This window comes from Acinonyx jubatus, chromosome C2, assembly GCF_027475565.1.
Source record: "Acinonyx jubatus isolate Ajub_Pintada_27869175 chromosome C2, VMU_Ajub_asm_v1.0, whole genome shotgun sequence".
Lineage (NCBI taxonomy): Eukaryota > Metazoa > Chordata > Mammalia > Carnivora > Felidae > Acinonyx > Acinonyx jubatus.
This window is the reverse complement of record NC_069384.1, coordinates 25,662,610-25,686,386: the sequence shown is the minus strand read 5'-3', so window position 1 is coordinate 25,686,386 and position 23,777 is coordinate 25,662,610. Positions and strand designations below refer to the sequence as shown.

The 23,777-nt window shown below is 37.5% G+C and overlaps 1 protein-coding gene across 2 annotated transcripts in view; it reads right to left on the bottom strand.

Annotated features, from left to right (window-relative positions):
* Positions 1 to 21,552, bottom strand: part of CC2H21orf91 (chromosome C2 C21orf91 homolog) — a 32,196-nt gene extending 10,644 nt beyond the window's left edge. The window contains exons 1-2 of one of the 2 annotated variants that reach the window (XM_053221832.1): positions 21,431 to 21,552; positions 20,392 to 20,525 (exon numbers count right to left, since the gene is read on the bottom strand). In XM_053221832.1, coding sequence (XP_053077807.1) covers positions 20,392 to 20,518 — 127 coding nt within the window. In that variant the 5' untranslated portion in view covers positions 20,519 to 20,525; positions 21,431 to 21,552. The remainder of the gene's footprint in view (positions 1 to 20,391; positions 20,526 to 21,430) is intronic. The other variant, XM_053221833.1, reaches the window with a different exon arrangement.
* Between the last annotated feature and the right edge of the window lie 2,225 nt (positions 21,553 to 23,777).

Below are 23,777 nucleotides of genomic sequence, written 5' to 3'. Positions count from 1 at the left end.
AAATGACATGAGGGGCTCCTGGGTGGCTCAGTTGGTTAAGCGTCTGACTTCAGCTCAGGACATGATCTCATGATTCGTTGAGTTCGAACCCTGCATTGGGCTCTCTGCTGCTAGCACAGAACCTGCTTTGGATCCTCTGTCCCCTCTCTCTCTGCCCCTCCCCTGCTCACGCTCTCTCTCAAAAATGAATAAACATTTTACAAAAGAAAAATAAAACACATGAAAAAAAGTGTCATGGGCAAGAAAGAGTTCTGAGTATAGGGAACACTTATACTTAGATGGCCCATAGGCTTCTCAAACACCTACCTCCTGGACGAAATGCTTCTTCCTCTTCTAAGTGCCCAAACCTTAAACCTGATTCTCTTCCTGAGTCTGGCACCACCAACTGCTCAAGAAACCTAGGTGTCCTCCTTGACAGCTCCTCCCCTCACCTATCCCAAATGTTTTGCTGTCCATTTTAAAGGGTTCTTTTCCCCATAAAATCTAGCGGCACAACATCCCAAAATCCTGCTTCACCCGATCACCCCTCTCACTGAACTGTCTGGGTCATTACCATCTCCTGTCTGGTTCTTACTCCAACACGTCTGGGTTAGCTGAGAACACCAGATTTCACAAATGCCTCTTCACTGGCCTTTATCTCCGACTATGAGTAAGTTCTGTGGGAAAGGGCACATGCCTGGCACATGGGGAGTACTCAAGAAAAAGCAGTTAAATGAATAAAGGAAAATTTAAATTATATTAAAACCAAATAAAACAAACTTATTAGCGATTGTCATTCAAGGTCTACTACAATGAACTTTTGCCCATCCTGGGCAAGGGAAGCAGGATATGCAGTTTTGCCAGGCTACTCAGAAGTTAACTGAAGAAAGCCATCTTCAGTGGAATTACTCCTATGTTTAGTTTAATGGGCCACTAGTCTGAAGAACTGATGAGTGGCACTGATACACAGATGGCAATCTTGTGGCATCGTTCAATCTGCCAGGCAAAACCATGAACTTCTACTCAACTGTATTAATTTTAACAGAAATTTACATGTAGAGAATATAAAAGGCTGTTTTACGTGAACTGTACCTCATTAATACCTTTAATTTCTTTAAGCTCACTAAGTTTTAAAGTTCAATTTGAAAATGTTTGTTTTATAAACATGGTTTAAAATATCCCATGCAGTAGCACAGGAAACAAAACATTCAAAAAGTATAATATACTGATTACTTCATATACTTGAACAAATTACCTTTTAATCTAGAAAAGAATGTGAGTAGCCCACTTAATTTGTATCAGCAATATACGTGCCATTTGATAAACTCTTGAAGTGATTTTGTTTTCTTCACTTCATCAGTTCGAATTATTATAAAAGAAACAACTATTGCTATTATCAGAGATCCCAGTGAGTTTCCCTACTGACTTTTCAATTTTAATTGCATTTACAAGTGTAAACAGCTCTGAGCACCAATTTGTTTCCTTAGCAGCTTTTGAAAAGGAATGAATCTAAATGCAATTAAATGAGTTGATATTTTTGAAGAGCTGAGTTATAAGGAGTTTCCAAACCAGTTCAACAAAAACTGCGCTACAACTTCCTCACTAATAAAAATGTTGAAGGCCAACGTAATTGACATCCTATTATAAAAACTTCTTTAAATCATACTTCAAAAAGGTCCATGTAATGTTTTTTTTTTTTTGTCATGAAGTCATTTTTATTAGTGAACCAAGACCTTAATTGGCAACCATGACTGCTTTTTTTTAAGTATTAGCTGCTCTGGAGAGAGGCCATTTAGAATTACACAGGCAGTATATTTCTGTATGAACGGGGGTATTTTAAAAAGTTAAGCTGTTCCTATTCAATAGTTTTTTCTTTTTTATCTTTTCCCACTTTCATCTCTGATTTTGTTATACCATTCTCACATACTTTGAAAACCCTCCCACTAACCCATCTGGCATGCTATCCCCATTTCTATTCTTTAAGTCCCTCTTTAAGATCAATTTACTTTTAAGAAAACTTGGTTAAACCCACAGAAGAGCAAAGTCACTCAAATATAGACTTTTCTGTCTACCTGCCACGGTTGCCCTTTTAAAATAAGGATATTTCCATGCTTATATTTAATCTGCCTATCGTAGCAACATGTCTCTTTTTCCCTAATAAGATGAGACTCTTAAGTGACACTAAAAAATAGGAACAAAACCCAAACGCTTAGCAAGTTGTATTACATGTCCCATTATCCTTGGATTAAAAAAAAAAATTTTTTTAATGCTTATTTTTGGGAGAGAGAGAGAGACAGAGCATGATCATGCAGGGGAGGGGCAGAGAGAGAGGGAGACACAGAATCTAAAGCAGCCTCCTGGCTCTGAGTTGCCAACAATGAGCTCAATGTGGGGCTCAAACTCATCAACTGTGAGATCATGACCTGAGCCGTAGTTGGATGCTTAACCGACTGAGCCACGCAGGCACCCCATCCTTGGATTTCACCTCCAGCCTCTTGAAGACCTTATTTGGGATTTGGTGGTAATGAGGTAAACAAAGCAATCTTTTCTTGATGGCTCACCAGTTGGTCCTGTCAAACAGCACTGTTTCTCAGTGGACTACACTGATGCCACATGGCTTTCTACTTTACACATCCCTGAATCCCGTCATCTGACTTACTCCAATCCTGCCTTACTGGACTCCGTCCATTAGAGTTCATTTGAATTTGATTACTTAACTTCATTTCCCAGTCAAAGGAATGGCTTCATATAATTTGGTGCTCCTTAGGCAGAGCAAACAGAACACAACCAGTCGTTGGATGTAAAGCTGTGAATACACACGTTAGCACATCAGTAGGAGACTGGACAGCTCTAAGAGAGCAAGCTCTTCAAGTTTTACTTCAAACATAAAACAGAATTAGACAACTGGCAGTGTTGGTATTCCAAACTGTGGGTTTGTGTGTTCTTTCTTAATATTTAAATAAGGCAAGGAAATTTTAGTTATAAATTTAAGTTCCAGGCTGTTAACATGCTGTGAAGAAATTTGAAACATTTTGCCTTCAAACATGACCAACATTTGTGCAACAATTCGTGTGGTATTGCTTCAGAATCTTTTCTATGCAAGCTCACATTTTGCCCAGTTTAAAGAGTTTTCCAAGAGTTAAGATGTTTTTCTTTTTATGATGATCTTATCTTAGTTGCTAAGAAAGGGAGTACAAGTACCTGCATGTTTATGTGCTGTTCATATTAAGAAGTAATCTTGAGCTTCTTTAAAGTGTTAATTGTAAAAATGGGAGGAGAGCTAAACTTTGTTGTGCTAAGAAAGACTAAAAGGATTAAGATGTTACTTCTTTGGGAGGATCTGATCCCATTTCTGATAAAAGGAATAGAGGAAAAGCTCTGTAAATAGACGTAGCACACCCACACCCATACTGCAGACAAGTTTTGTTTAGCCTACAAGTGTATTAAAAGAAGAAAAAAATTATATCTACTTATAGTTTTCAGTTTCTTGGTTTCTCTTAAAAGCCAAATCTGAAGATCTGGCAGCAACTGGCTAGTAGTGAGAAGCAGCTGCCATCTGAAAATAGGGCAAGTTCTCTTTAATCCAAAACAGTCCTTATCATTTCCTTCCTGAGTGTGCAGGGTACCTATGACCCAGCAGGCTCTGCGGCCAGGCTGCCAACTAGTGACACGTGTGCTATATACCAAGACTGTGCAGTGATACAGATCTGAATTGCTTTGGTGCAAAAACTGCTTGTCCCAATGATGCTTTGACACCTAACTTGACCAGGCTATTTTGCATCTGATGAGCAAGCAGGAACAGGCAAGCTAGGATTCAACAAGAGTTATTACCACTGTATCTATTGCCCATCACAGCCACTCAGTGTGAGGATGCTCAGATTGTCTATCCTGCCATGGGGCTAAAGGTGGGAAATTAGACCAAAGGCAGGAAGGCAAGGATACATAGTTGGAGCACCCACTTCCTTTCCATACCCATAATAGGCCAGGCTTCTATTTTTATTGGATGCCCAAGTGCTTTAGTGACTACTATGCTAACAGTGTCCTATTCCCTCCCACCCCATGCCTTTAGCTAACTCAGGAGCCACTGAAGAGTATGTCATATTCAAGTACTGAACATACTGTTAAAAAGTAATAGGTAATTGCTTATCTCTGCATTTAGCAGATGGAATTGCTGGCAACCACAGTAAGCCAATATACAGATGGGTTCAGCAACCTGCTTTTCTACATTTTGAGAACCAATGCCCTAAGGGAAGATATATCAACAGGTGGTCTTTAGACAGCAGACTGCAGTTTAGAGATGTTTATTCCATTCTCAAGTTACTGTATGTGCTAGGAGAAGGATTAAGCCGTTAAACAGCTTAATCCAGTAAATGAATTATAAGGGCAAATTCCAATAAGCAATGAGTTCTGAGAGACAATGTTAAAAGATAAACCTCAATCTCTAATAATGAAGGAACTGAGGTCTGGTAATGAAAGGAGATCTATAAACTGCAAATGACTTGTCAAAAAGAAAACCTCTCAGTGAATTTTACTTTTTCATTTTAACAGTTGGAAAACTGGGGAACACACCTACATAACAACTGTTTATTACTAATGGTACAAAAAATAAGTCCACATTCAATTCTATTCCCTAATTTAGCTACCTGTTTTTTGTTGTTGTTGTTTGAGAGAGAGCATACACACGAGCAGAGGAGAGGGGCAGGGGGGAGAGAGAGAGAGAGAGAGAGAGAGAGAGAGAGAGAGAGAGAGAGAGAGAATGAATCTGAATCCCAACATGGGCTTCTATCTGATGACCCTGGGATCATGACCTGAGTCAAAACCAAAAGTCGGATGCTCAACTGACTGAACCACCCAAGCACTCCTAGCTACCTGTTTTTTAACTAGCAATGTCTAACAGAACATTCTGCGATGATGGACATGGTCTATAACTGTTATCCAATAGTAGCCACTCCCACATGCAGTTATTAAGCATTTGAATGTAGCTGGCATGACCAAGAACTAAAATTTTAACCTTATCTAATTTTAATTAAGGTTAATAACCATACTGTGGTAAGGCTACCAAATTGGACAGGGCAGTCTGTCTGGAAGTAATTAAGCAAAAGTGTACTTGGAACGAGAACATGGATAGAAGCTGTCCATGTTCTTACTAATGGTTTAATATGGGCTACTAAGCTTACAGCAGCCTACAATATAAAAGGCTAAATTTGTCTAGTACATTAAAATATGTCAAATTTAGACTGTAATTTTTTGGTGGTACAAAAAACATGATACTATAAAAAGTTTTAAGTCAATAATCCAACTGACTCAAGTAAACATCTACTTGTTTCATTTTCCCCAAAAGAGCTCTGAGTATACTGACATTAAAAAATTGTTTTTGTGCATGAAGCTGTATAAAAGACTCCCCAAAAGTTACTCAAATCAGGGGTGCCTGGGTGGCTCAGTCAGTTAAGTGTCCAACTCTTGATTTCAGCTCAGGTCATGATCTCATGGTTCAAGGGATCAAGCCTCACACTGGGCTCTGTGCTGACAGCATGGAGTCTGCTTGGGATTCTCTCTCTCCCCCCCCCTCCCACACACAGTCTCCCCAGCTTGTGCTCTCTCTCTCTCAAAATAAATACACTTAAGAAAAAAGTTACTCTAATTAACTGTAGTATGATTGAGCTGTTTTATATGTGGCACAAAGAGACACTAATTTGCAGAAAAAAACAAAAAATCCCAACATTCCTAAAGATACATAAAGTTAAAATGATACATGTTACTTAAACAAAAGAGACTGTAAAAAAAAGAAATCCACTTTTATAGTAACACCAGATAAACAGGGAAAATCATAATGACAAAGTAAAATTATAGGTTCCAACGCAAGAAATATGATAGACATATGAATTCTTTGCCCTTTATCTCCTGAAACCTTGTCTGCCCAGTAAAGGTTATGAATGATTTATTTTCTTACAAATGAGGGGAAAAAAAATGAAAAGCTGTCCTACAGCTATTTTAAAACCTCAGTTTTGCATTTCAACTTTTTGCATAAATTTGAATCATGGTTCCTGAAACTCTAGTTGCCTATTCCTTAAATAGATGCTAAATGGTAGCATCTAATAGGGATATATTAGCTAGTGAATTTTAAAACATGTATAAGTCACTTACTACTATAGGTAGTAAATGGTAAAAATTCAGGCTGATGGAAAACAATCATTACAATTCACTAACCATTTGATAAGAAAAACTAACATTAAAAAAATAATTGATAAATCATATTGCATGATGCTAAACATAGAAATATTATGACTGTGTTATAATTGCATCATAGTAATTCTAGAGTAGAAAGAAATAAACAAAGGGGTTGGTGAACTGACATAAAATAAAATTTTCCCATGATGAAACAAATAGTTTTTTTTTTTGTTTTGTTTTGTTTTGTTTTGTTTTGTTTTTTAACTGGAAGATTACATGGTCCTAATTCAGCAGTAATGGAAGCCATTGAAACAAATGATAGGACTACAAATTGGGACAGGACTCTGATCTAAAAGTCTACCTCTGGGAATTTAAACTACAATGAAATGGGAATTTAATCAGACATGCATAAAAAATGTACATATAACAATGTTTTAGTACTGGTAAACTGCAAACAAGCTAAACATTTAGCAATGGGATAGTGGTTAAATGAATTAGGGTACAATGGACTGCAACCTTAAAAAAAGCAGAAAATTTTACCTAGCATGAAAAAGATATTCCTAATATATTAAATGAAAAGGCTGATTATTAAATGCTATATATAGCTTGATTTCATTTTTAAACACAATTTACTACATATGTGTGCATGCACATACACATACATAGTCTACTACAGAAAACAATTTAGAAGAACACACCAAAAATATCAAGAGATTGTTGGTAGATGAGTGGCATTATGAATCTTAATATTCTTATTATTTCCTATATTTTGATTTTTCTGTAATAGGCATTATTTGCTTTTTCAGTGAAAAACATTTTTAAAAATGTCTAGGAATAAATACGTTTTGGTTTGGGAAAGAACACTGCATTCCTTAGTCTAAGACAAATTATGCTTTTAGTATTGGACTGTATGTTCCATTGAACTAAGTGAAAGAAAAAAGATGGAGATACTGATAATGGTAAAAGACACACATACCTAAGATTCTTAATTTTTTCAAGACTGTGAGAATTTTCTTAGGCGAACAATGTATCTAGCAAGGAAAAGTATTTTCCTTCAAATGAAAGCAGTTCCTCTTCTCCAAAGAAAAATCATAACCATGTTATCGTTTTATCTGGCAATCCTCGGTGATGACCCAAGGACCCAAAGAGAGTAAGGGAAAAAGACACTGATAAGTGAAGACAGTTCATACTGTTGATTAAAAAAACAAAGAATGTATGGTGAAAGGATTTGCTGAGCAGCTGCTACAAAACAGAAATGAAAGCTAGAGCAGAAAAACCTAATGAAACCAAATCATAGAAAGGTAAAATCAGGTAAATTCAAACCTCCTCAATGTACAATAAAACATTAAATTATTTTTGTCAATGGAGAAGATGTTCAATATACAAGCAGTATTTCATCTTTTCAGATCCTTCTAATATTTGAATTTAAATACTAACATTTGTTTCATATACTATATTTACCACAAGGCTCCTCTATACTCATCATTTGATGTGACCCTCACACTGCTCCTTGAACACAGGCATTGATGTTGTTTATCATCGCCTTTATTTAATACATGTACTCTAAAAGTTGAGCAGTTGCATACTAGGAGGAAGGAGAAGGAAATGGCATTTAAGACAGAGGAAACTTAGAAAGACATGGAAGTGAGAAAGAAATGGAGGGAATGAACCAGAGTGAGAAAGACAGAGATAGAGTTGGCACACAGACTGGCTTGTAGAGTGCCTTTGGAAGAGTAATGAAAGATGAAGGTGGCCAGTTGAATAGACATAACCCAGCCATGACATGTTTTATGTGTTGTGTTAGGAAGCTAATAATCTGAGTAAAATAGCAAGGAGTCAATGGATAGTTAGTTCTATGACAGTGAATGGCATGATCAGGTCTTTAAAGTAAAAGACCTTTCTGGTGATACTGAGAAAGAACTGGGGAGGTAGGGTAGCGGTGGGGATAAAAAGATTAAATCTATGAAGCTAATTAAGTAGTCTTGGAGTAATATTGGTAAGGAGGAAAAAGGGCCTGGAAACAAGTATAGCAGTGGGAATGAAAAGTAGGAAACAAATGGGAGAGAATCAATAGGACTCAGGGACAGAGTGCAAAGAGAGGGCGGGTGGAAGCCGTCGGGTAACAGACAGGACCTGCTGCTAGGCCATAGGCCAACTTGCCTTTATATATTGGAAAGTCATCCCTACCAGGGTACACAGCTTGAACAGCAGAGCCTAGATCAGATTCTGGGCTACATTATCATTGTACCTACACAACTCTACATGGAAAGTCCTGAAGAACCAGGAACCATTCATTCACTAATGGCAGTTTTTCAAAGTTTGGTCCTGAGATCATTTGCAGAATAGTTAGCTGGGACTCTTGTTAAAATGCAAATTTCAAGATCAACTCTAGACCTATGAAATCAAAATCTCTGCATGTGGATCCCAGAGTTCCATTTGAACCAAAGATGAATGAAATATAAAATGCATGTGTATATGGAAATAGAGATCCATTTAGTTCTGAGAAACTTAAATTCAAGACAGGTACAAAATATTCAAATGGAAGGCACAAAATATTCAAGACAGTTGAATATACAGGTCTGGCACTCAGAAGAAAGATTTGGTTTGGCCTGGCAATGTGTCTATGGTATAGTACAGAGGTATAGCTAAAGACATGTCAATGAAAGAAGTAGATGAGTGCAACAAAAGAAGGACAGAATTCAATGAAACACTAGTATTTTAGGGACTTGTACCTGGCAATGAACCCGAGAAGACAGAAAAGTGGGCAGAAATAAGAGGACACAGCTCTTTTCTCACAGAACCCATGGAGTCAAGTGTTTCAAAAGAAAATGTTAAATGTCAGATTTTGATAATGGCACGAACATGAGACTATTTACTGCATTGACTATAAGGAGGTCACTAGTGAGAGTAAAGGAGGATGGCAAATTGTAAGGGCACTGAAGGATAGGATGGGAGGACTGAGTAGACCCTGAATGAACACGACTCTTCCAAGAACTATGGTTTCAGGGAAAGAAATCATATGGTTTATGATTTTTTCTTTTAAGTATGGGAGACATGAGCATTTCTGCCACTCTAACCATCTTTTTGGTCAATCTGCCAGGATACAGAGATAGTAACTGTAGGTAGGCAAGATGATGAGTAAGCAGAAGTTACAACAAATGGAGGAGAGAGTAAATAAATGAATTAAGAAGAGTGGGTGGTAGAAAAGACAGTCTGTAAAAAGCATGATATTTTTCTACATCTAGTCCTAACTGGATATAGAATTGTGAGATTTTAGTTTCTTTCTCAAGATACTTGCGGCTGGTATTTACCAGACACATTTAGTTAATACACTGGTAACCTAAAACTGAGTTTTTGGGAGAACTTTCTGTTACAGTATGTAGGAATTATATTTTTTCTATACTGTTATATTTAATCTATATATATTTATTCTACTTCGTAGCAGAAATACAATCAAAATGTTGCTTGACACGGAGTTGAAAACTGATTGTTAATATCCTGAAAATACTCTGAATAAGCCAAAGTAACATAATCAAGATTATAAAGAATATTTTAATAATAAACAGAAATGTTATCAGGACAAATATATTAACAAACAGTGTTAGTAAGGAAGTAGAAAGAATACAAAAACTTGAAAATATTTTACATTGTACCCAATACTTAAAGATCTGTAAGTATTTAAAGATAGAAATACAAAAATATGAAGAGTACTTTATGTTAATTTTGAAACACTCCCCAATACCCCTAAACTTTAACATATGGGTTCTGTTTTCAAATCAGACTAGCAATTTTTGTTCACTACATTCATTGTAGATATTATTCCAACAGTTATCCTAAGTTTTAGATATTAAAAATGTCATTTAAGTATATTTGAATAGCACTTTAGAGATTGGAAGGTGCTTTCACTGTCTACTTAATCTCCACGTTATTTCATAAGAAATGAACATTAAGTGTAAATTTCAAGTAAGGTAATACATGGAAAAATATACTAGTGATTTAATCTATACTTCATAAAGGCAAATAATCCCATATCCTCTTCCAACATACTATATAATTAATTTATTCTATTGTCTTTTCCCTCCTCTCATATAAGCTTTATGAGATTTATGTTTGTTTTATTCCATGTCTTATCCTCAGCTACTAGAATAACTTCCAGCACAGAGTGGTTGCTTAGTTAATATTTACTGAATAATTGTGCTTAAAAATTGCTATGGACCCAACCACACAGCTTTAATTATGAGATTTAGATTTTAATGGGTACACACAAATTATTCTGCTTTACTGGTATACAATTGAGACAGGAATGGCAAAAAATTACCAGAGATACGCTAGTTTAAAATTATTTGTAAACAAACAGGCAAGTTTCCCTTATTACAAACTATAAATCCAAGGCTGTGTTTAATGGGTTTATTCCCCTTATCAAAATCGTAATGGACCATATGGTGTGCCAAATTGGATTAGCATAATTTAAATCCACTCTAACTAGAACTATAGTTACCACATTTTGATAAGTTTTCAGTGTTAGCCTCTTTGATTTTAATCACTTATACATTTTTCATGTATTACTATATTTGAAATTCACAATGTTAACTTCCTATATAATGTGGAGATTAAGGTGCTGTAAAAGCACCTTTCACTTTCTAAAGTACTATGCAAATATAAAGGTATGAGGTCTTTATTTTCAGTAATAAACACTGGAAAATTTAAGTTTTTTTTAAGCAGAATATCAGCAGAGGTGCTGTATTTCTGAATATGTTCTAAGTATTTCTAAAATCTTCTATTGATGTAGTTAAGTTCAATGCTCATTACCTTCTAAACTCAGAAACTAGAAAACTCATCTCATAAACTACCTATTTTTCTCTTTCTGAAAGTGCCCCAGGCACTTATTGAGGCCAATGAGCAAAAGGACCATGGTGTGCAATTTCCAGGAATGGTGCTAACATTTTCACTTGTGTTTGCACTGACTGCATCCATTTACTCAGATCCCTATTCCCTCTTGAAAGACTGATAATCAGGGTAAGCCTCCATTACCCAGATGGTTGGGAGGACAGAGAACAGTGTTAGAACCACTGCCTCATTACCAGTCGACACCTGCATGATTCTCTAGCAAATGTCAGTCTACAGCTCAATAAGCTTATCCTTTCTGGGCAGGAGCGGCAAGATAGTCACAGGTGTGTTCCCTTCACTCTGATCGTTACCAGCCCAATCCAAGGGTTCTAAAAATTGTATTTTCTTGACAGATTGTTGAGATTACAACATATTGAGATTACAATCCATGTGGAGACTGCATCATCCTACTCTCTTAAGTCATCAGAAATGTATATTTTCAGATATTCCACTGAACATGTATTAATATCATGGGGAGAAATAATTTTAAAAAATTTTATGTCTCCTGAGACCCAGATTTTGTTCCTTGCCTCAATATTCACATTTGTATAATTCACCTCTGACTTTGCCTAACTTAATACCTCCTAAATTTTAATAGTTCATGTAATTTTCTTTGGAAGCAGAAATGATTTAGGCACTTGGTTTTTTGGAATCAGAGACCTTAGGTTTGAACTTGTAAGCTGTGCAATTTTGGACCAGTTACCTAGCCTGTCTGCTCACTTTCCTTATTCATCAAATTGGGATAACAATAAAAACAACGCACGTAAACTGTACAATACTCGACAAACAATACCTATTATTTAAATAAGTCTCTTATCTGAAAGCGTAAGTCCCTTAAGTATTTACTGACAGTTGAACTAGCTTCTTCCTAACTTGAGAGTGATAGTTCACTTCTTCCAGAGAACAGAGAAACCTACCTTTGTCTTCTTTCTTCACAGGACATTATTTTGCATGTGATAGAAAAATTACCCTTTTATTTCTGGGTAGCTGATTTCTCTTTATCAACTTTTCAGTAACAGTTTTAAATTATTTTAAGTCACATAAATCATATCCATTTACTGAGAATAGATAATTTTGACCTACATATTAAAGATTTTCAATCTAGATTTAATTTATTTCCATATCTCATAAAATACTTTTCATCTTTGTCAACACAATGGGATGAAAGAATTATGAAGCTGAACCAGAATGCCACATTTTTAACATTCTAACAAATCCTTTTTATTTATAATTATGATGTTCTTATTACTAAGATATTCTGGGTTGTATATTCTGCTTCCTTGTTTTCAACTTTAAATCACTGATTTAACGAATATATTTTTATCACTGATTTAAAGAGGACTCAGGGTCATCAAATGCCTAGGGGTCATCATTATGAGCACACAACACTATGTTGGGGTGTCCAGAAAAAGAGAAATGCAATGCGTAAAACGAATCTAGAAACTCCCATTCTTGACACAGCCCTGTTAAAACTTCTTGCTCTGTATTTGGGGAAAAATACTTATGTCTGTTTTTTACCCTGACTGAAAAAGAACCAATTATCACTATTAGTATTATTGGCCACATCTTATTTTTTTGAATATGGTACAAAGTTCTATTAGTTAAGATTCATAAAACTTCTAGTAGACTCCAAAAAGATCTCATGAAATTCTCTAAAAGGGCAGAAAAATAGTAGAAAAGTTTCAGTGTGAGCAAGTTTAAAGGAAAAATAATGTAAAGAGAAACAGTACTCTAAAGTCTCCTTTAGATTGATGCAGTCTTCAGTCAAATATTTATTCATTTCTCTTTGCCAGTCCTGTGCTACTGCTGATTATGTACTAGCAAACAAAACATACTCTAAAATAAATCCATGTCCTTACAGAATTACAAATGGGGGGGGGGGAGGGAAGCACATTAAACAAACACACAAGCAAAGAACTACAGTAAACAATTATAACAAGTGCCATGAAAAAAAAGGGTACTATGAGGAAAAGAATATTGGGGAGAGTAGTGGTGGTGGGGAGGGGCTGGGGGGAGGAGAATTAAAAGGCAGGGAGGGATCCTTTGAGAAGTAACTTTCTAAGAATTAAGAAACAGGCAGGCTCTCTCTGTGGAGCTAACCTACACAGATTTTAGTTAGGCATCTAAGTCTTTACCTTCTCCACCCTTGACTTCCAACTCTGATATTTTTGGTTTCAGGGATAGAAGGGGAATTTACTTATTTATTCATTCACTCACTCTGAAAAGAGATATGGCTAGGGTAGGAATAACAGCTTAAAGCTTTAGACATGTAACTTGGAAGTACTTATTGGTTACATAGGTGAAGATGTCTAAAAATTAGTTACATATATTGATGTATAGCTGGGGGTGGGGGTGAAGGGAAGGAGGAGGAGGCAAGGGGTTGTTTTGTTAGTTTTCATCGTATAAAAGGTTATGAAAGCCCAGAGTGAGGATGAAAAGCCTAGGACAGAGGAGGCCAACATTAAATTTTTCTTTTCTTTTTTTTTTTTTTTTTTAAAGAAACCTATACAGATTATCAGGACCACTCAAAAACATCAAGAAAACCAGTGAGTGAATGAGTGAATGGCATCATTATAGAGGTGCTGGTCTACAATTTAAGCTGTTAAAATATGACAAAGGAAACAGAAATGTCCATTTCACACAGTGGTACATCAGCTTTGATATGAGACACCTGATTGGAATCCTTTCTGTGTCGTTTACTGTCTATGTGACTTTAGGCAAGTTTACTTGACCCCAGAGCCTTTATTTCACCACATATATATTGGGAATATTACCACTTACTTCTTAGTCCTGACGGGAGAGCTCTGTTAGCTCTAATAAATGCTTGGTTATGCTTAAAAATCAGTAGGCAAAGTCAGGCTTTCTAACCTTTCTAGTCATTTCTACAGGTATTTTAACTATACACTGTATCACTAAAGAAAATAAATCTTAATCATTTCCTACTTAAAACTCAGATAGGCATATGCCTCCAGCTGAATTGACAGGATCATAATACACTTAAGCAACTTGCCCAAGTTCTCCTGGTTGGTGAATGGGAATTTGAATTCAGTCTGGCTCTGCAGTGTGTGCCCCAGCTGGAGGTGTTGGGCCTCTGGAGCAGTTTTAGGAACCTGTGCTCCCAATCACTGCTTGCTACTCTGCAGCTTCATCCTCAGCATCAAGAACAAACAAACCTGAGATCCACTGCTTATTTTGCCAAGTGCTCTTCTTGGAACAAATGGCAACTATGGGAGTTCAGCCTTCGGAATGAGATTTTGGCACAATAATTTCAAGGTTAAGAAATACAAATAGGAAATTGCTCTTACTGGTCACATTTGAGAACCAGTATGACACAAAAACTTAGATATCTTGCCAAGAAGACCCAACTAGTTATGTGGCAGGGTCAAATGCAAGGCCAGGTCTGAGTCTAGGACCCATGTGCTTAATCAGCAGAACAGAAGTGAGCAGTGGCAGATGCACCCGGCTGCGGAAAAGCAATCTTCCCTGTAAAAGTATGAGGGAGGTAGAAACCATGTGAGTCTACCATGAACAGAGTCTGGGAGAGAGGAGGGAAAAGTTTTCCCAAGTTCATAATCTGTAAATTGCTTAACCACACAAATTTCTTCCAGACAAAAATTGGGGGACCTCTTTCAGAACAGTAACATCAATCTTTACATGATACATAATGAGATAGGTTAGATACTTCAAAACTCTTACAGCTTTCTGGCAACAAGTCCATATGTGATCTGCCTGCATGCCCATCCTCAGAATACAATCCCTCATTCTGCTAAAATCCCTTCCAGTTCTAATTCCAGGACTGGAAGAATCATCAGAGCATTACTTGTTAGTATTAGCTGTAGCTCAAATAGTTTGTCTCCAACATGGAATAACCTTTAATTACTAGGAAGGCCCCTCTCTGCCTGATTTTACTTCTTGCCTACTCAATATCCTTTGTCCCATCTTTGTGAAACACTGACGTTATTTGGAGCAGCTTCTCTCAGGGGCAATGAAATGTGTAAGAAACTATTAGCTGGGACTTCACGAAAAACCCCTTTTTAGATGCAAGACTGCTAACATGCATCTTTTGTCAGATGTCCTGCTGTCCTTTCTTTCTTGTCTGAGAATAAGGAAGCAATGGCTGGAGTTCCAGCAGCCACTTTGGCTCATGAGATGACCTTGAAGATAGTTACGTATGTGGTAAGGGAAGTGGAATAGAAAAACAGAAGTAGCTTGAGTCCTTCTGATCAGGGAGCTATCATACCAAGTCCAGGTCCAACTTATTTTTATATGGGAGATATAAATATCCATTCCATTTTATTTCACCATTATTATTTGGATTTCCTGTTATTTGCGGCCAGATCTCATTCCTGATAGATGTATCTTCCCCATCAAAATTTGTGTATGATCTAGGTTTTAAATTCATCCTAGACTTTAGAATTAGAAAGCTTCACAAAGTTAAAAGGGAGGAAAAGCTGGGAGTAACTAAAAAGAGGCAAACATAATTAGCACAGGGATGATTCTAGAACCTGGCTCCTTATAAATGGGTTGGTAGTTAAGTCACAAGTCTTCATTAGATTCTGTTAGCCTAGATTCAATTATTTTTCTTTTAAAGTATTCTATAATTTAAACTTATCACCAGTTAAAACTACTTTCCACTTTCATCCCTCCCTACTCCTGTCCAAATAATGAGGTTTTACTGTTGCAGCCATTTAAAAAGCATTCAAATTTATTTAAAGTGACATTAAAAGGCAGTTAAAGAATTAACTTTGTGCCTGTATTTCTAAGTATATCAAAGATAGCCAAGTTAAAGTTTAAAAGTCACACTGAGCTTTATATTTACAAGTATTCTCGGGGCACCTGGGTGGATCTGTTGGTTAAGTGGCCGACTTCGGCTCAGGTCATGATCTCGCAGTCCGTGAGTTTGAGACCCACATCGGGCTCTGTGCTGATAGCTCAGAGCCTGGAGCCTGCTTCAGATTCTGTGTCTCCCTCTCTCTCTGCCCCTCCCCTGCTCACACTCTTTCTTTCTATCCAAAATAAATAAGCATAAAAAAATTAAAAAAAATAAAAGTATTCTCTTAGTTAATACCAATATATCACATTTGCAATTATATGAAACAAGAGGCTAATGCCAGATACAGTTTCCCTATCACAAGAGGTGGATCTTTTTACTTAAGTGGAAAGATGCTAGTGTGTCAGAAGCAGGACAAAGGAAGAGCTATTGGCAGACTTTGAGTAGTAAATGACCAGTCTTGACAACCAAACTGAATCAGGATTTAATGTTGAGATTCAAACTGCTCACTGACTACTGACTACTAACCAGGTGAACAATGTTTTGGTCAAAGACATAAAATCAAGGAAGAACAAGATTAAAAGTAAGCACTGGGCTCACCAGTGAGAAAACACCTATAGGTTTTTCTTGCTGGAAAGATTACCAAGGATATGAATTTGGGTCAGCTTCTAGAAAAGTTTCTAGAAGCTTCAACAAATTAGGGGGAGAATGAAGTCGGAGACGACCTAGTAAGCATTGGTGGTGCTTACTAATCAACCATCAAGTTGGACTGAAAACTTTGCTTGGCATAAGAGGAACCAATCCGGTCTTTTTTTTTTTTTTTTTTTTAATTTTTTAAATGTTTATTTATTTTTGAGAGAGAGAGAGAGAGAGAGAGAGAGAGAGAGAGAGAGAATGAGGCAGAGCGTGAGTGAAGGATCTGAAGCAGGATCCAGGCTCCGAGCTGTCAGCACAGAGCCCAATGTGGGGCTCCAACTCACAAACCGTGAAATCATGGCCTGGGCTGAAGCTGGACGCCTAACCGACTGAGCCACCCAGGCGCCCCCAATCCAGTTTTATAAAAAAGTTTATCTCCACAGAAAAGAAAAGAGAGGAAGTCAGTTATTAGAGGAAGGTAAGAATGCTCTAAAAATTATTTGCACAGTCTTTTGGCAGAAAATGAAAACTGTATGAAGTAACAGATTAGAGTCCTGGACTTTTGTCCCCTCTAGCTTCATTTCCAACTTTGTTACATTACAGCTGAGTTTTATTATTGGCTCCTGACTATCCTGGGCTATCTTCTTCCCAGCCTCAATAGCTTAGGGAAAGGTAGTAATATGGTCACTAATTGTAAAGATTTTAGTATCATGAACTATGATGCATATTAGAGTATCTGATTATACATGCATAAAAAAGTTTATAGTGTCTTAGAGCCTAGGATAGGCCATGAGTATTAGGAAGTTTATGCATCTGTTTTCTAATCCTAGAAGTAGACAAGTTATTTTAATGTGAATTACAGGTACAAAGAAAAATCAATCTTGCAAGCATTTCAAAACAGTTAAGTCCTCAAAGTACATTTCTTAGGTCCTTGAAGTATACAAGGAAGTATAAAAAATATAGGTACCATTTCCTTTTAATTACTGTGAAGTCACAGAAAAAAGGCAATTTAGAACCATGCTCAGAATACGAAATCTCTCCAAGAAGATTTGACTGTCTTTTGTTATTTCTTTCTTCTTTCGTCTTCATTTATAAATATATGCAGGTACACAGCTTTAAACAACAGGCCATTTGATTGGACCAGTTTTGATTTGATGTAATCAACAACCCAAAAGATACAAAATTTCCTGTTTACTACAAATGTGTGGACTCAAAATTAGGTAAACTGTTATTATTCTTCAAACTGGCCTCTTGGAGACTATAGAATGCTTTAGAACAAATTTAGCAATTAGTAAACTAAGAAACCAAGTAAGAGCAACATTACCATACTACAAAGACTTACACCAAACTACTGTAGTTAAATGCTATTGTTTTTAAAAGTTCCTCTTATATTCTAATATTTATTGGCTGGTATTGTGCTAACAACTTCATAAGGAAGAGAAAATTTAAAACACTTTAAAAGATTTATTGACAAAGACCAGAATATACCTTGTTATTTTTCAGGTATGTGATTACTTTATTATCACTTTTGTTCATTGAGTTTTAAAGACCTGTATACTGATATGAAAACTGAAATTTTGTGGAATTCAGAGTTCTCATTCCCTTTCCTCCTATAATAATCTTATGACATTAAGTTAAAATGGTTACAATAGACTAGCTTGTCACTGTAGTTAAGTATAAAAATGTATATATTTGGAAGAGCAACATCAGATAAATGGAGAAGAAAATTTAATTCTGAAATAATTTTTCTCCATGAAGTTTAATTCACATCTTAAAATCTAAAATCTTCAGTGTATGTAGAGCATAAAATGAAACAGTTCTGATTCAAATTGAGAACTCTTTGTTTTTTAAGTTACACATCACTATTATTTCAACATGACTTATGTTATGCTTACATATTAAAATAGATGTTATCAGAGATGAAATATTTACAAAGGTGGTACCTGAAGAATATTTGTATGTTCTCTATATAATGACAGAAAACAAGTTGAAAGGCATATTTTTGAAAGGCTAGAAAAGCAATTATGGAAGTTTAGGTTTCTGTGGAAGAATTCTATCACAGCATGAACATCACTAATGATGATTTATTAGGAAGCACTGGTTAGGAAATGCTGGCTGAGTGAATAGCAAGGATAGCTAATTAAGATTCAGGAAAATGGGTTTCTGATATTAAAATAACTATTGACAAAAGATCAATGGACTTAAATATATACTGGAAGGAGATCACCAGGCTTCAAACCCCAGCATGTCAATTACTGCTGTGTGACTTCAAAGTGCCTTTCTTGAAGGTCTCAATGGTTAGGTCCCATTACCTTTAAAATGGATAACAGAAGCCATCCCAGAGCTATTTTGAGTTCATTCAATACGATAATCCACGTAAGGTGCTTACTACAGTGCCTGGGACCTAATGACAGTTTGCCATCACCACTGCAACCTTGAACAGTTCTATTATTTGACCCTCAGTTTCCTTCAATTAAAATACAGGTTTGGGCTGGATCATTTCTAATGCCTTTGCCCATTCAAAATTAAAATCTACAATGTATAAGAATATATAGGGCCAACTCTATTTCCAAAGAACATAAATTTAGATGTCACCTTGGCATAATTAAGGACATGGTAATTTAAATGCTATAGAGGAATCATATTTTTAAGTCAGTCCTTTCAAATTAGTTATAATTACTACACTTATTAAGGCCCAAGTTATATGTATTCTATTTATTCCCAAGAAATCCATGATCTTCCATCAACTATCATGCTCAGGAACTACAATTCTTCCAGAAGGTAAAATGGCAAAACTAACATAACCAATACGATCGTAAGGGGAAGATGAATGTCATGCAATTTATTATGATTTTAGTGTCTACTTATGATTATAATTTTGGTTTGTTACTACAGAATAGCTAAATATATTAATTTGGTGCCTACAACAATATCTGAAAAGTCCTAACAGGAATCTCAAAAGGAAACTGAAAACAGTAACAACAAATACATTAGGATTAACTATAAGAACATTTCACATCTCTAGTTACTTAACAGAAAAGGTAAAGGTAATGAAATTTTTCAAATATACAACCCAGGAAAAAAAAAATTAAATACTAAAAGTCTAACAAAATCTCTGTACTGATATGTTACAATTCAAAATTCAAATGACACATAAACTTTTTAATCACAAGAATATTAAGATTCGTTTTAGTTTGCGTCATAAATATATTTTTTTAAAAATCTGAGTTTTATCATAATATCAAGATTAAAGAAACATATCCCACATGTTTCTTGGGGGCAAACTACTAATGTCCATACACATATTAACTGTACACGAATCCAAACAAATAGTACATTTAATAACAGACTTTTTTTTAATAGTTGGAGAACTCTTTCATATACTTTCAAAATCACTATTAAGAAATGTAAAAAACCTTTTTAGTTTTTAAAAATTATTAAAGGTGTGTGTGATCACCTTTTAGAAATTATCTAAAAATTTAAAAATGTTTTTCCAGATAAGATATGACTGGGGAAAAGAGTTCTCGTTCACCTCAGTCAGGTACCGGCATGAAAGGCCAAAGGAATTAAATTACATTTTCTCATCCATGTAAATGTTTGGTTATGTTCGTTCTTAATATACAACGAACAAAAGCATCCACCTGACAATTTAATAGGGTCTCAAACCAGAAAACACGTTTCCTACTCAATGCTCATACCTTGTTTTTATATTAGCAAAAATGGGGTTAGTACCCTGGGAATTAAAAAAAGGAAAAGATTTATCTTAAATTCACAGCTGTGAGAACTTCGGCCTCCCTTCCATAAATTTTTATTTTCCACAGATCTTCACACATCATACTTGGCACAAGTGCCAATCATTCAAGAAATTTTAGTTTTACCTTATAGTTAGTTCAGCAAAAGTAGTTGTGTAAAGTTCATGCCATTAAAATGAATCTATACTGTATCCTTACCCTCAATATTTAGCTCAAAACAAACGTGGCAGAAGGAGAGTGTTTCTTTGTCTGTTCCCAGTTTACAAACACTGCAAATGTTGTCATCATTCAAATCAATGTTTACAAACTGCTCCTCTTCGTTCATAGTGCCCCTGTTAAGAAACAGAAAGGGTAGGTTATGCAATTTCAAGAACTTGACGGTATGGCAATAACAGGAACTTCTAGGGGAAGGATGCTGTTTATCTAATGTCACAGCCCCATCAAACAAGCATCGCCATGCTTGTACTTGAGTATCACACTTTTATCGTGTAAAGTCACAAAGCTAGTAAAACTTAAAGCCTTGCCATAGGCGTCACTAAGCCTGAGCGCCTTTTTTGATCTCGTACTTCATTTGGTTGAGGAGGTGAGCTGAAGGAAAGCGGTTTGCGGGTGTTCTGCTCTGCCCCATCCCCGGCCCTGGCACTGAATGCTTAGCAGCGCTGCCAGGGGTCTTTCAACCTACTTCACACTGTTAAATTCAGGAAAAACGATCTCTTCGGGACACTGCTTTGCTAACTTCATTGATGGGTTTCGCTAACTCGATGTAGCGAGGCTTCCTATCAGAGATACGCGGCAGAAAAACACACGTGCCAGCGCGAACACCCGAAAAGGGCGTCCCGGCAGCGTCCAAAGGACCCGCATCGAAGGCCGGGCAGCGTCTCCACCGCACGGGTCGGACACGGCCGGAGCCGGGGTGTCCAAGCCGAGCTCGTAGGAGTCTTGGGGACCCCTTGCCCTGGACTTCTTCCCACCCAAGAAGGCGTCCAAGTGCCAAGGCAGCCGGACAGCCCGGGACTCAACGCCTCGGGGAGCCAGGCCCCCACTCCACATCCGGCGTTGGGGGGGCGCGCCCGTCCCTCACGAAGCCGCGGACCCGAGTCCGACTCTCTGTCCGTCCAGGCGCCCCGCGATGAGCAGTGCGAAGGGCCGCGGGGCTCGGAGCGCGAAGGCGGCGGAACCGCGGGATCGCGGGGCCGAGGCGCTTGCGGGTCTGGGACCGGGACGCGAGGTCTTTACCGTCGGCTCCGCGCGCCGCAGCAGCCGTTCCGCACGGCTCGGGCTCCTCCACTATTGTTTCCGGCCGCAGCGGAGGCGGCCGCAGCAGAGGAGGTAGCCGCGCGCCCGGCCCCGCCCCCTCCCGCCGGTGCCATCCCGCGGAGGCTGGTAGGGGGACGCGCCGGGGGGGAACGCGGCCGAGAGCAAAGCTGCGCGCTGGCCAGGCGGCTGCGGGCCCTGCCTTTCTCCGCTTGCTCTGACGCCGCGTTCTTGGCTAGGATTTTCTCGTGATTCCGAGTCTCTTGGCCCACATCTCTTACGGTTCTCTGGAACGTGGCTGCTGATACACCCCCCTCCTCGAGGCAAGTAGATACCGGAGTCCGTTACCACCTCCCCCTTCAGCGTAGTGGAAACTACTGCCCTCGGGCGGGGGCCGCAGGGGGCGGGGGCAGAAAAGTGACGAATGGATCGGAGAAGGGGACAGAAATGCGTGGGTAGGATTTTGTTTGAAATCACTAGACTGAAAAAGTAGTATCACTGAACGTCGAGTTAGGTTCCAGTTGAAACATTTAATAAGGGAGAAGTTCAGATTTCAGGTTTCATCCTTTAGGGATAATGTTAAATACAGAAGCTTACTTTTTAAATGGGGCTTCCCTTCCGTATAATATGGTCTATTCCTTGCACGCCCACGGGATAATCCCAGAGCCCCGCCTCATATTTTTAGGTCCCGCCCTGTTGTCAAACTGTGTGGTACTTGAAATCTTCTGCCTACTTTGCTTGACATTTTAAGTCACTATTTTTTTAAGGTTGTACTTCGTGCTATACTTTCGCTTACATTTTCTGTTGTAATCTTCACAACAGTTTAGGAGAAACCGGAACTATTCTCTCATTTCATAGCTATGAATGACTAACTCAGATTATAGTTGGTTAGAAGCAGAACTGGGACTTGGACCCAGGGCTGCCTATGTAAAATCACTGTTTTTTTCCACAGCATCATAAGCACCTGCACTGGTTACATTCACAGACAGGAAGCGGGCTGGGTTGTCAGTCTGCATGTAAAGGATGATAGGAATGGATTCCATAGATCTGCGAAACTTCTAGACCAAATTGGCACTGGATACAAACCATCGATACCTCAGTAATGTTACTTGTGTTCTTGCTGCTTAAAGTGTAGTGGATGAACCAGCAGCATCAGAATCACCTGGTGTTTTGTTAGAAATGTAGAATCTCAAATCTTACCCAAGATTTCCTGAATCAGAACCGGCATTTTAACAAGACCTTTAGGTGATTCCTATGGACATTAAAGAAACATTTGAAATAGAAGTTTGAGAAGCATTAACTGAAATAGAATAGTCTGTGCCTTTTCTATTTGAATTTTTCAGTCTAGGTAAGTATAACCAAAATGTCTTGCATCATGGATTCTACACATCTTTTCAATAAAGGTGTTTTCTAAAATCACACTTCTTGCAGTGAAACAAGTTCTTTTCATTTCTCAGAATTATCTTACTTCCTGTGGCATTTTACCCTGTTAATTCTCCTTAAAACTCCTGACCCTTCTTGTTGTTGTTTAAGTCAAGAAATCCGGGCCTAATTTACAGAAATAAAATTTTCCTATTTTAAAAATAGTCAGTGAATTTCTACAAATGTACACACTGTGTAACCACCACGCCAATCAATTTATTGAACCTTTCCACAACCCCCAAATTCCCTTATGTCTCTCCCAAGTCAACCTCCCCCCACCTCTGATTTAATTTATATCCTTAAAGGCAAGTTTTGCCTTTTCTAGAACTTCACATACATGGAGTTAAACGGTATGTATTCTTTTGTGATTGGCTACTTTCATGCAGCATGTTTTTGCAATTTATGATGAGCTTTGTAGTAGTTTCTTTTTACTACTGAGTAATATTGCACAAATTGTTATCCCTGTGAGTTGTTTCTAGTTTTGGAACTATTATTATAAAGCTATTATGAATATTCATTTAAAAGTCTTTTTGTGTTTTCATGTATTCTTTCTTTCAGGTAAATACCTAGGAGTGGAATTGATGAGTAATATGGTAAGTGCATATTTACTTTTTTTTTTAATTTTGTTTAATGTTTTTATTTATTTTTGAGACAGAGAGAGACAGAGCATGAGCAGGGGAGGGGCAGAGAGAGCAGGAGACACAGAATCCAAAGCAGGCTGCAGGCTCTGAGCTGTCAGCACAGAGCCTGACGCGGGGCTCGAACTCACGGACTGCGAGATCATGACCTGAGCTGAAGTCGGACGCTTAACGGACTAGGCCACCCAGGCACTCAGTGCATATTTACTTTTAAAAGAAATTGCCCAAGTGCTTTCCCAAGCAGTTGTACCATTTTTTAAAAAATGTTTA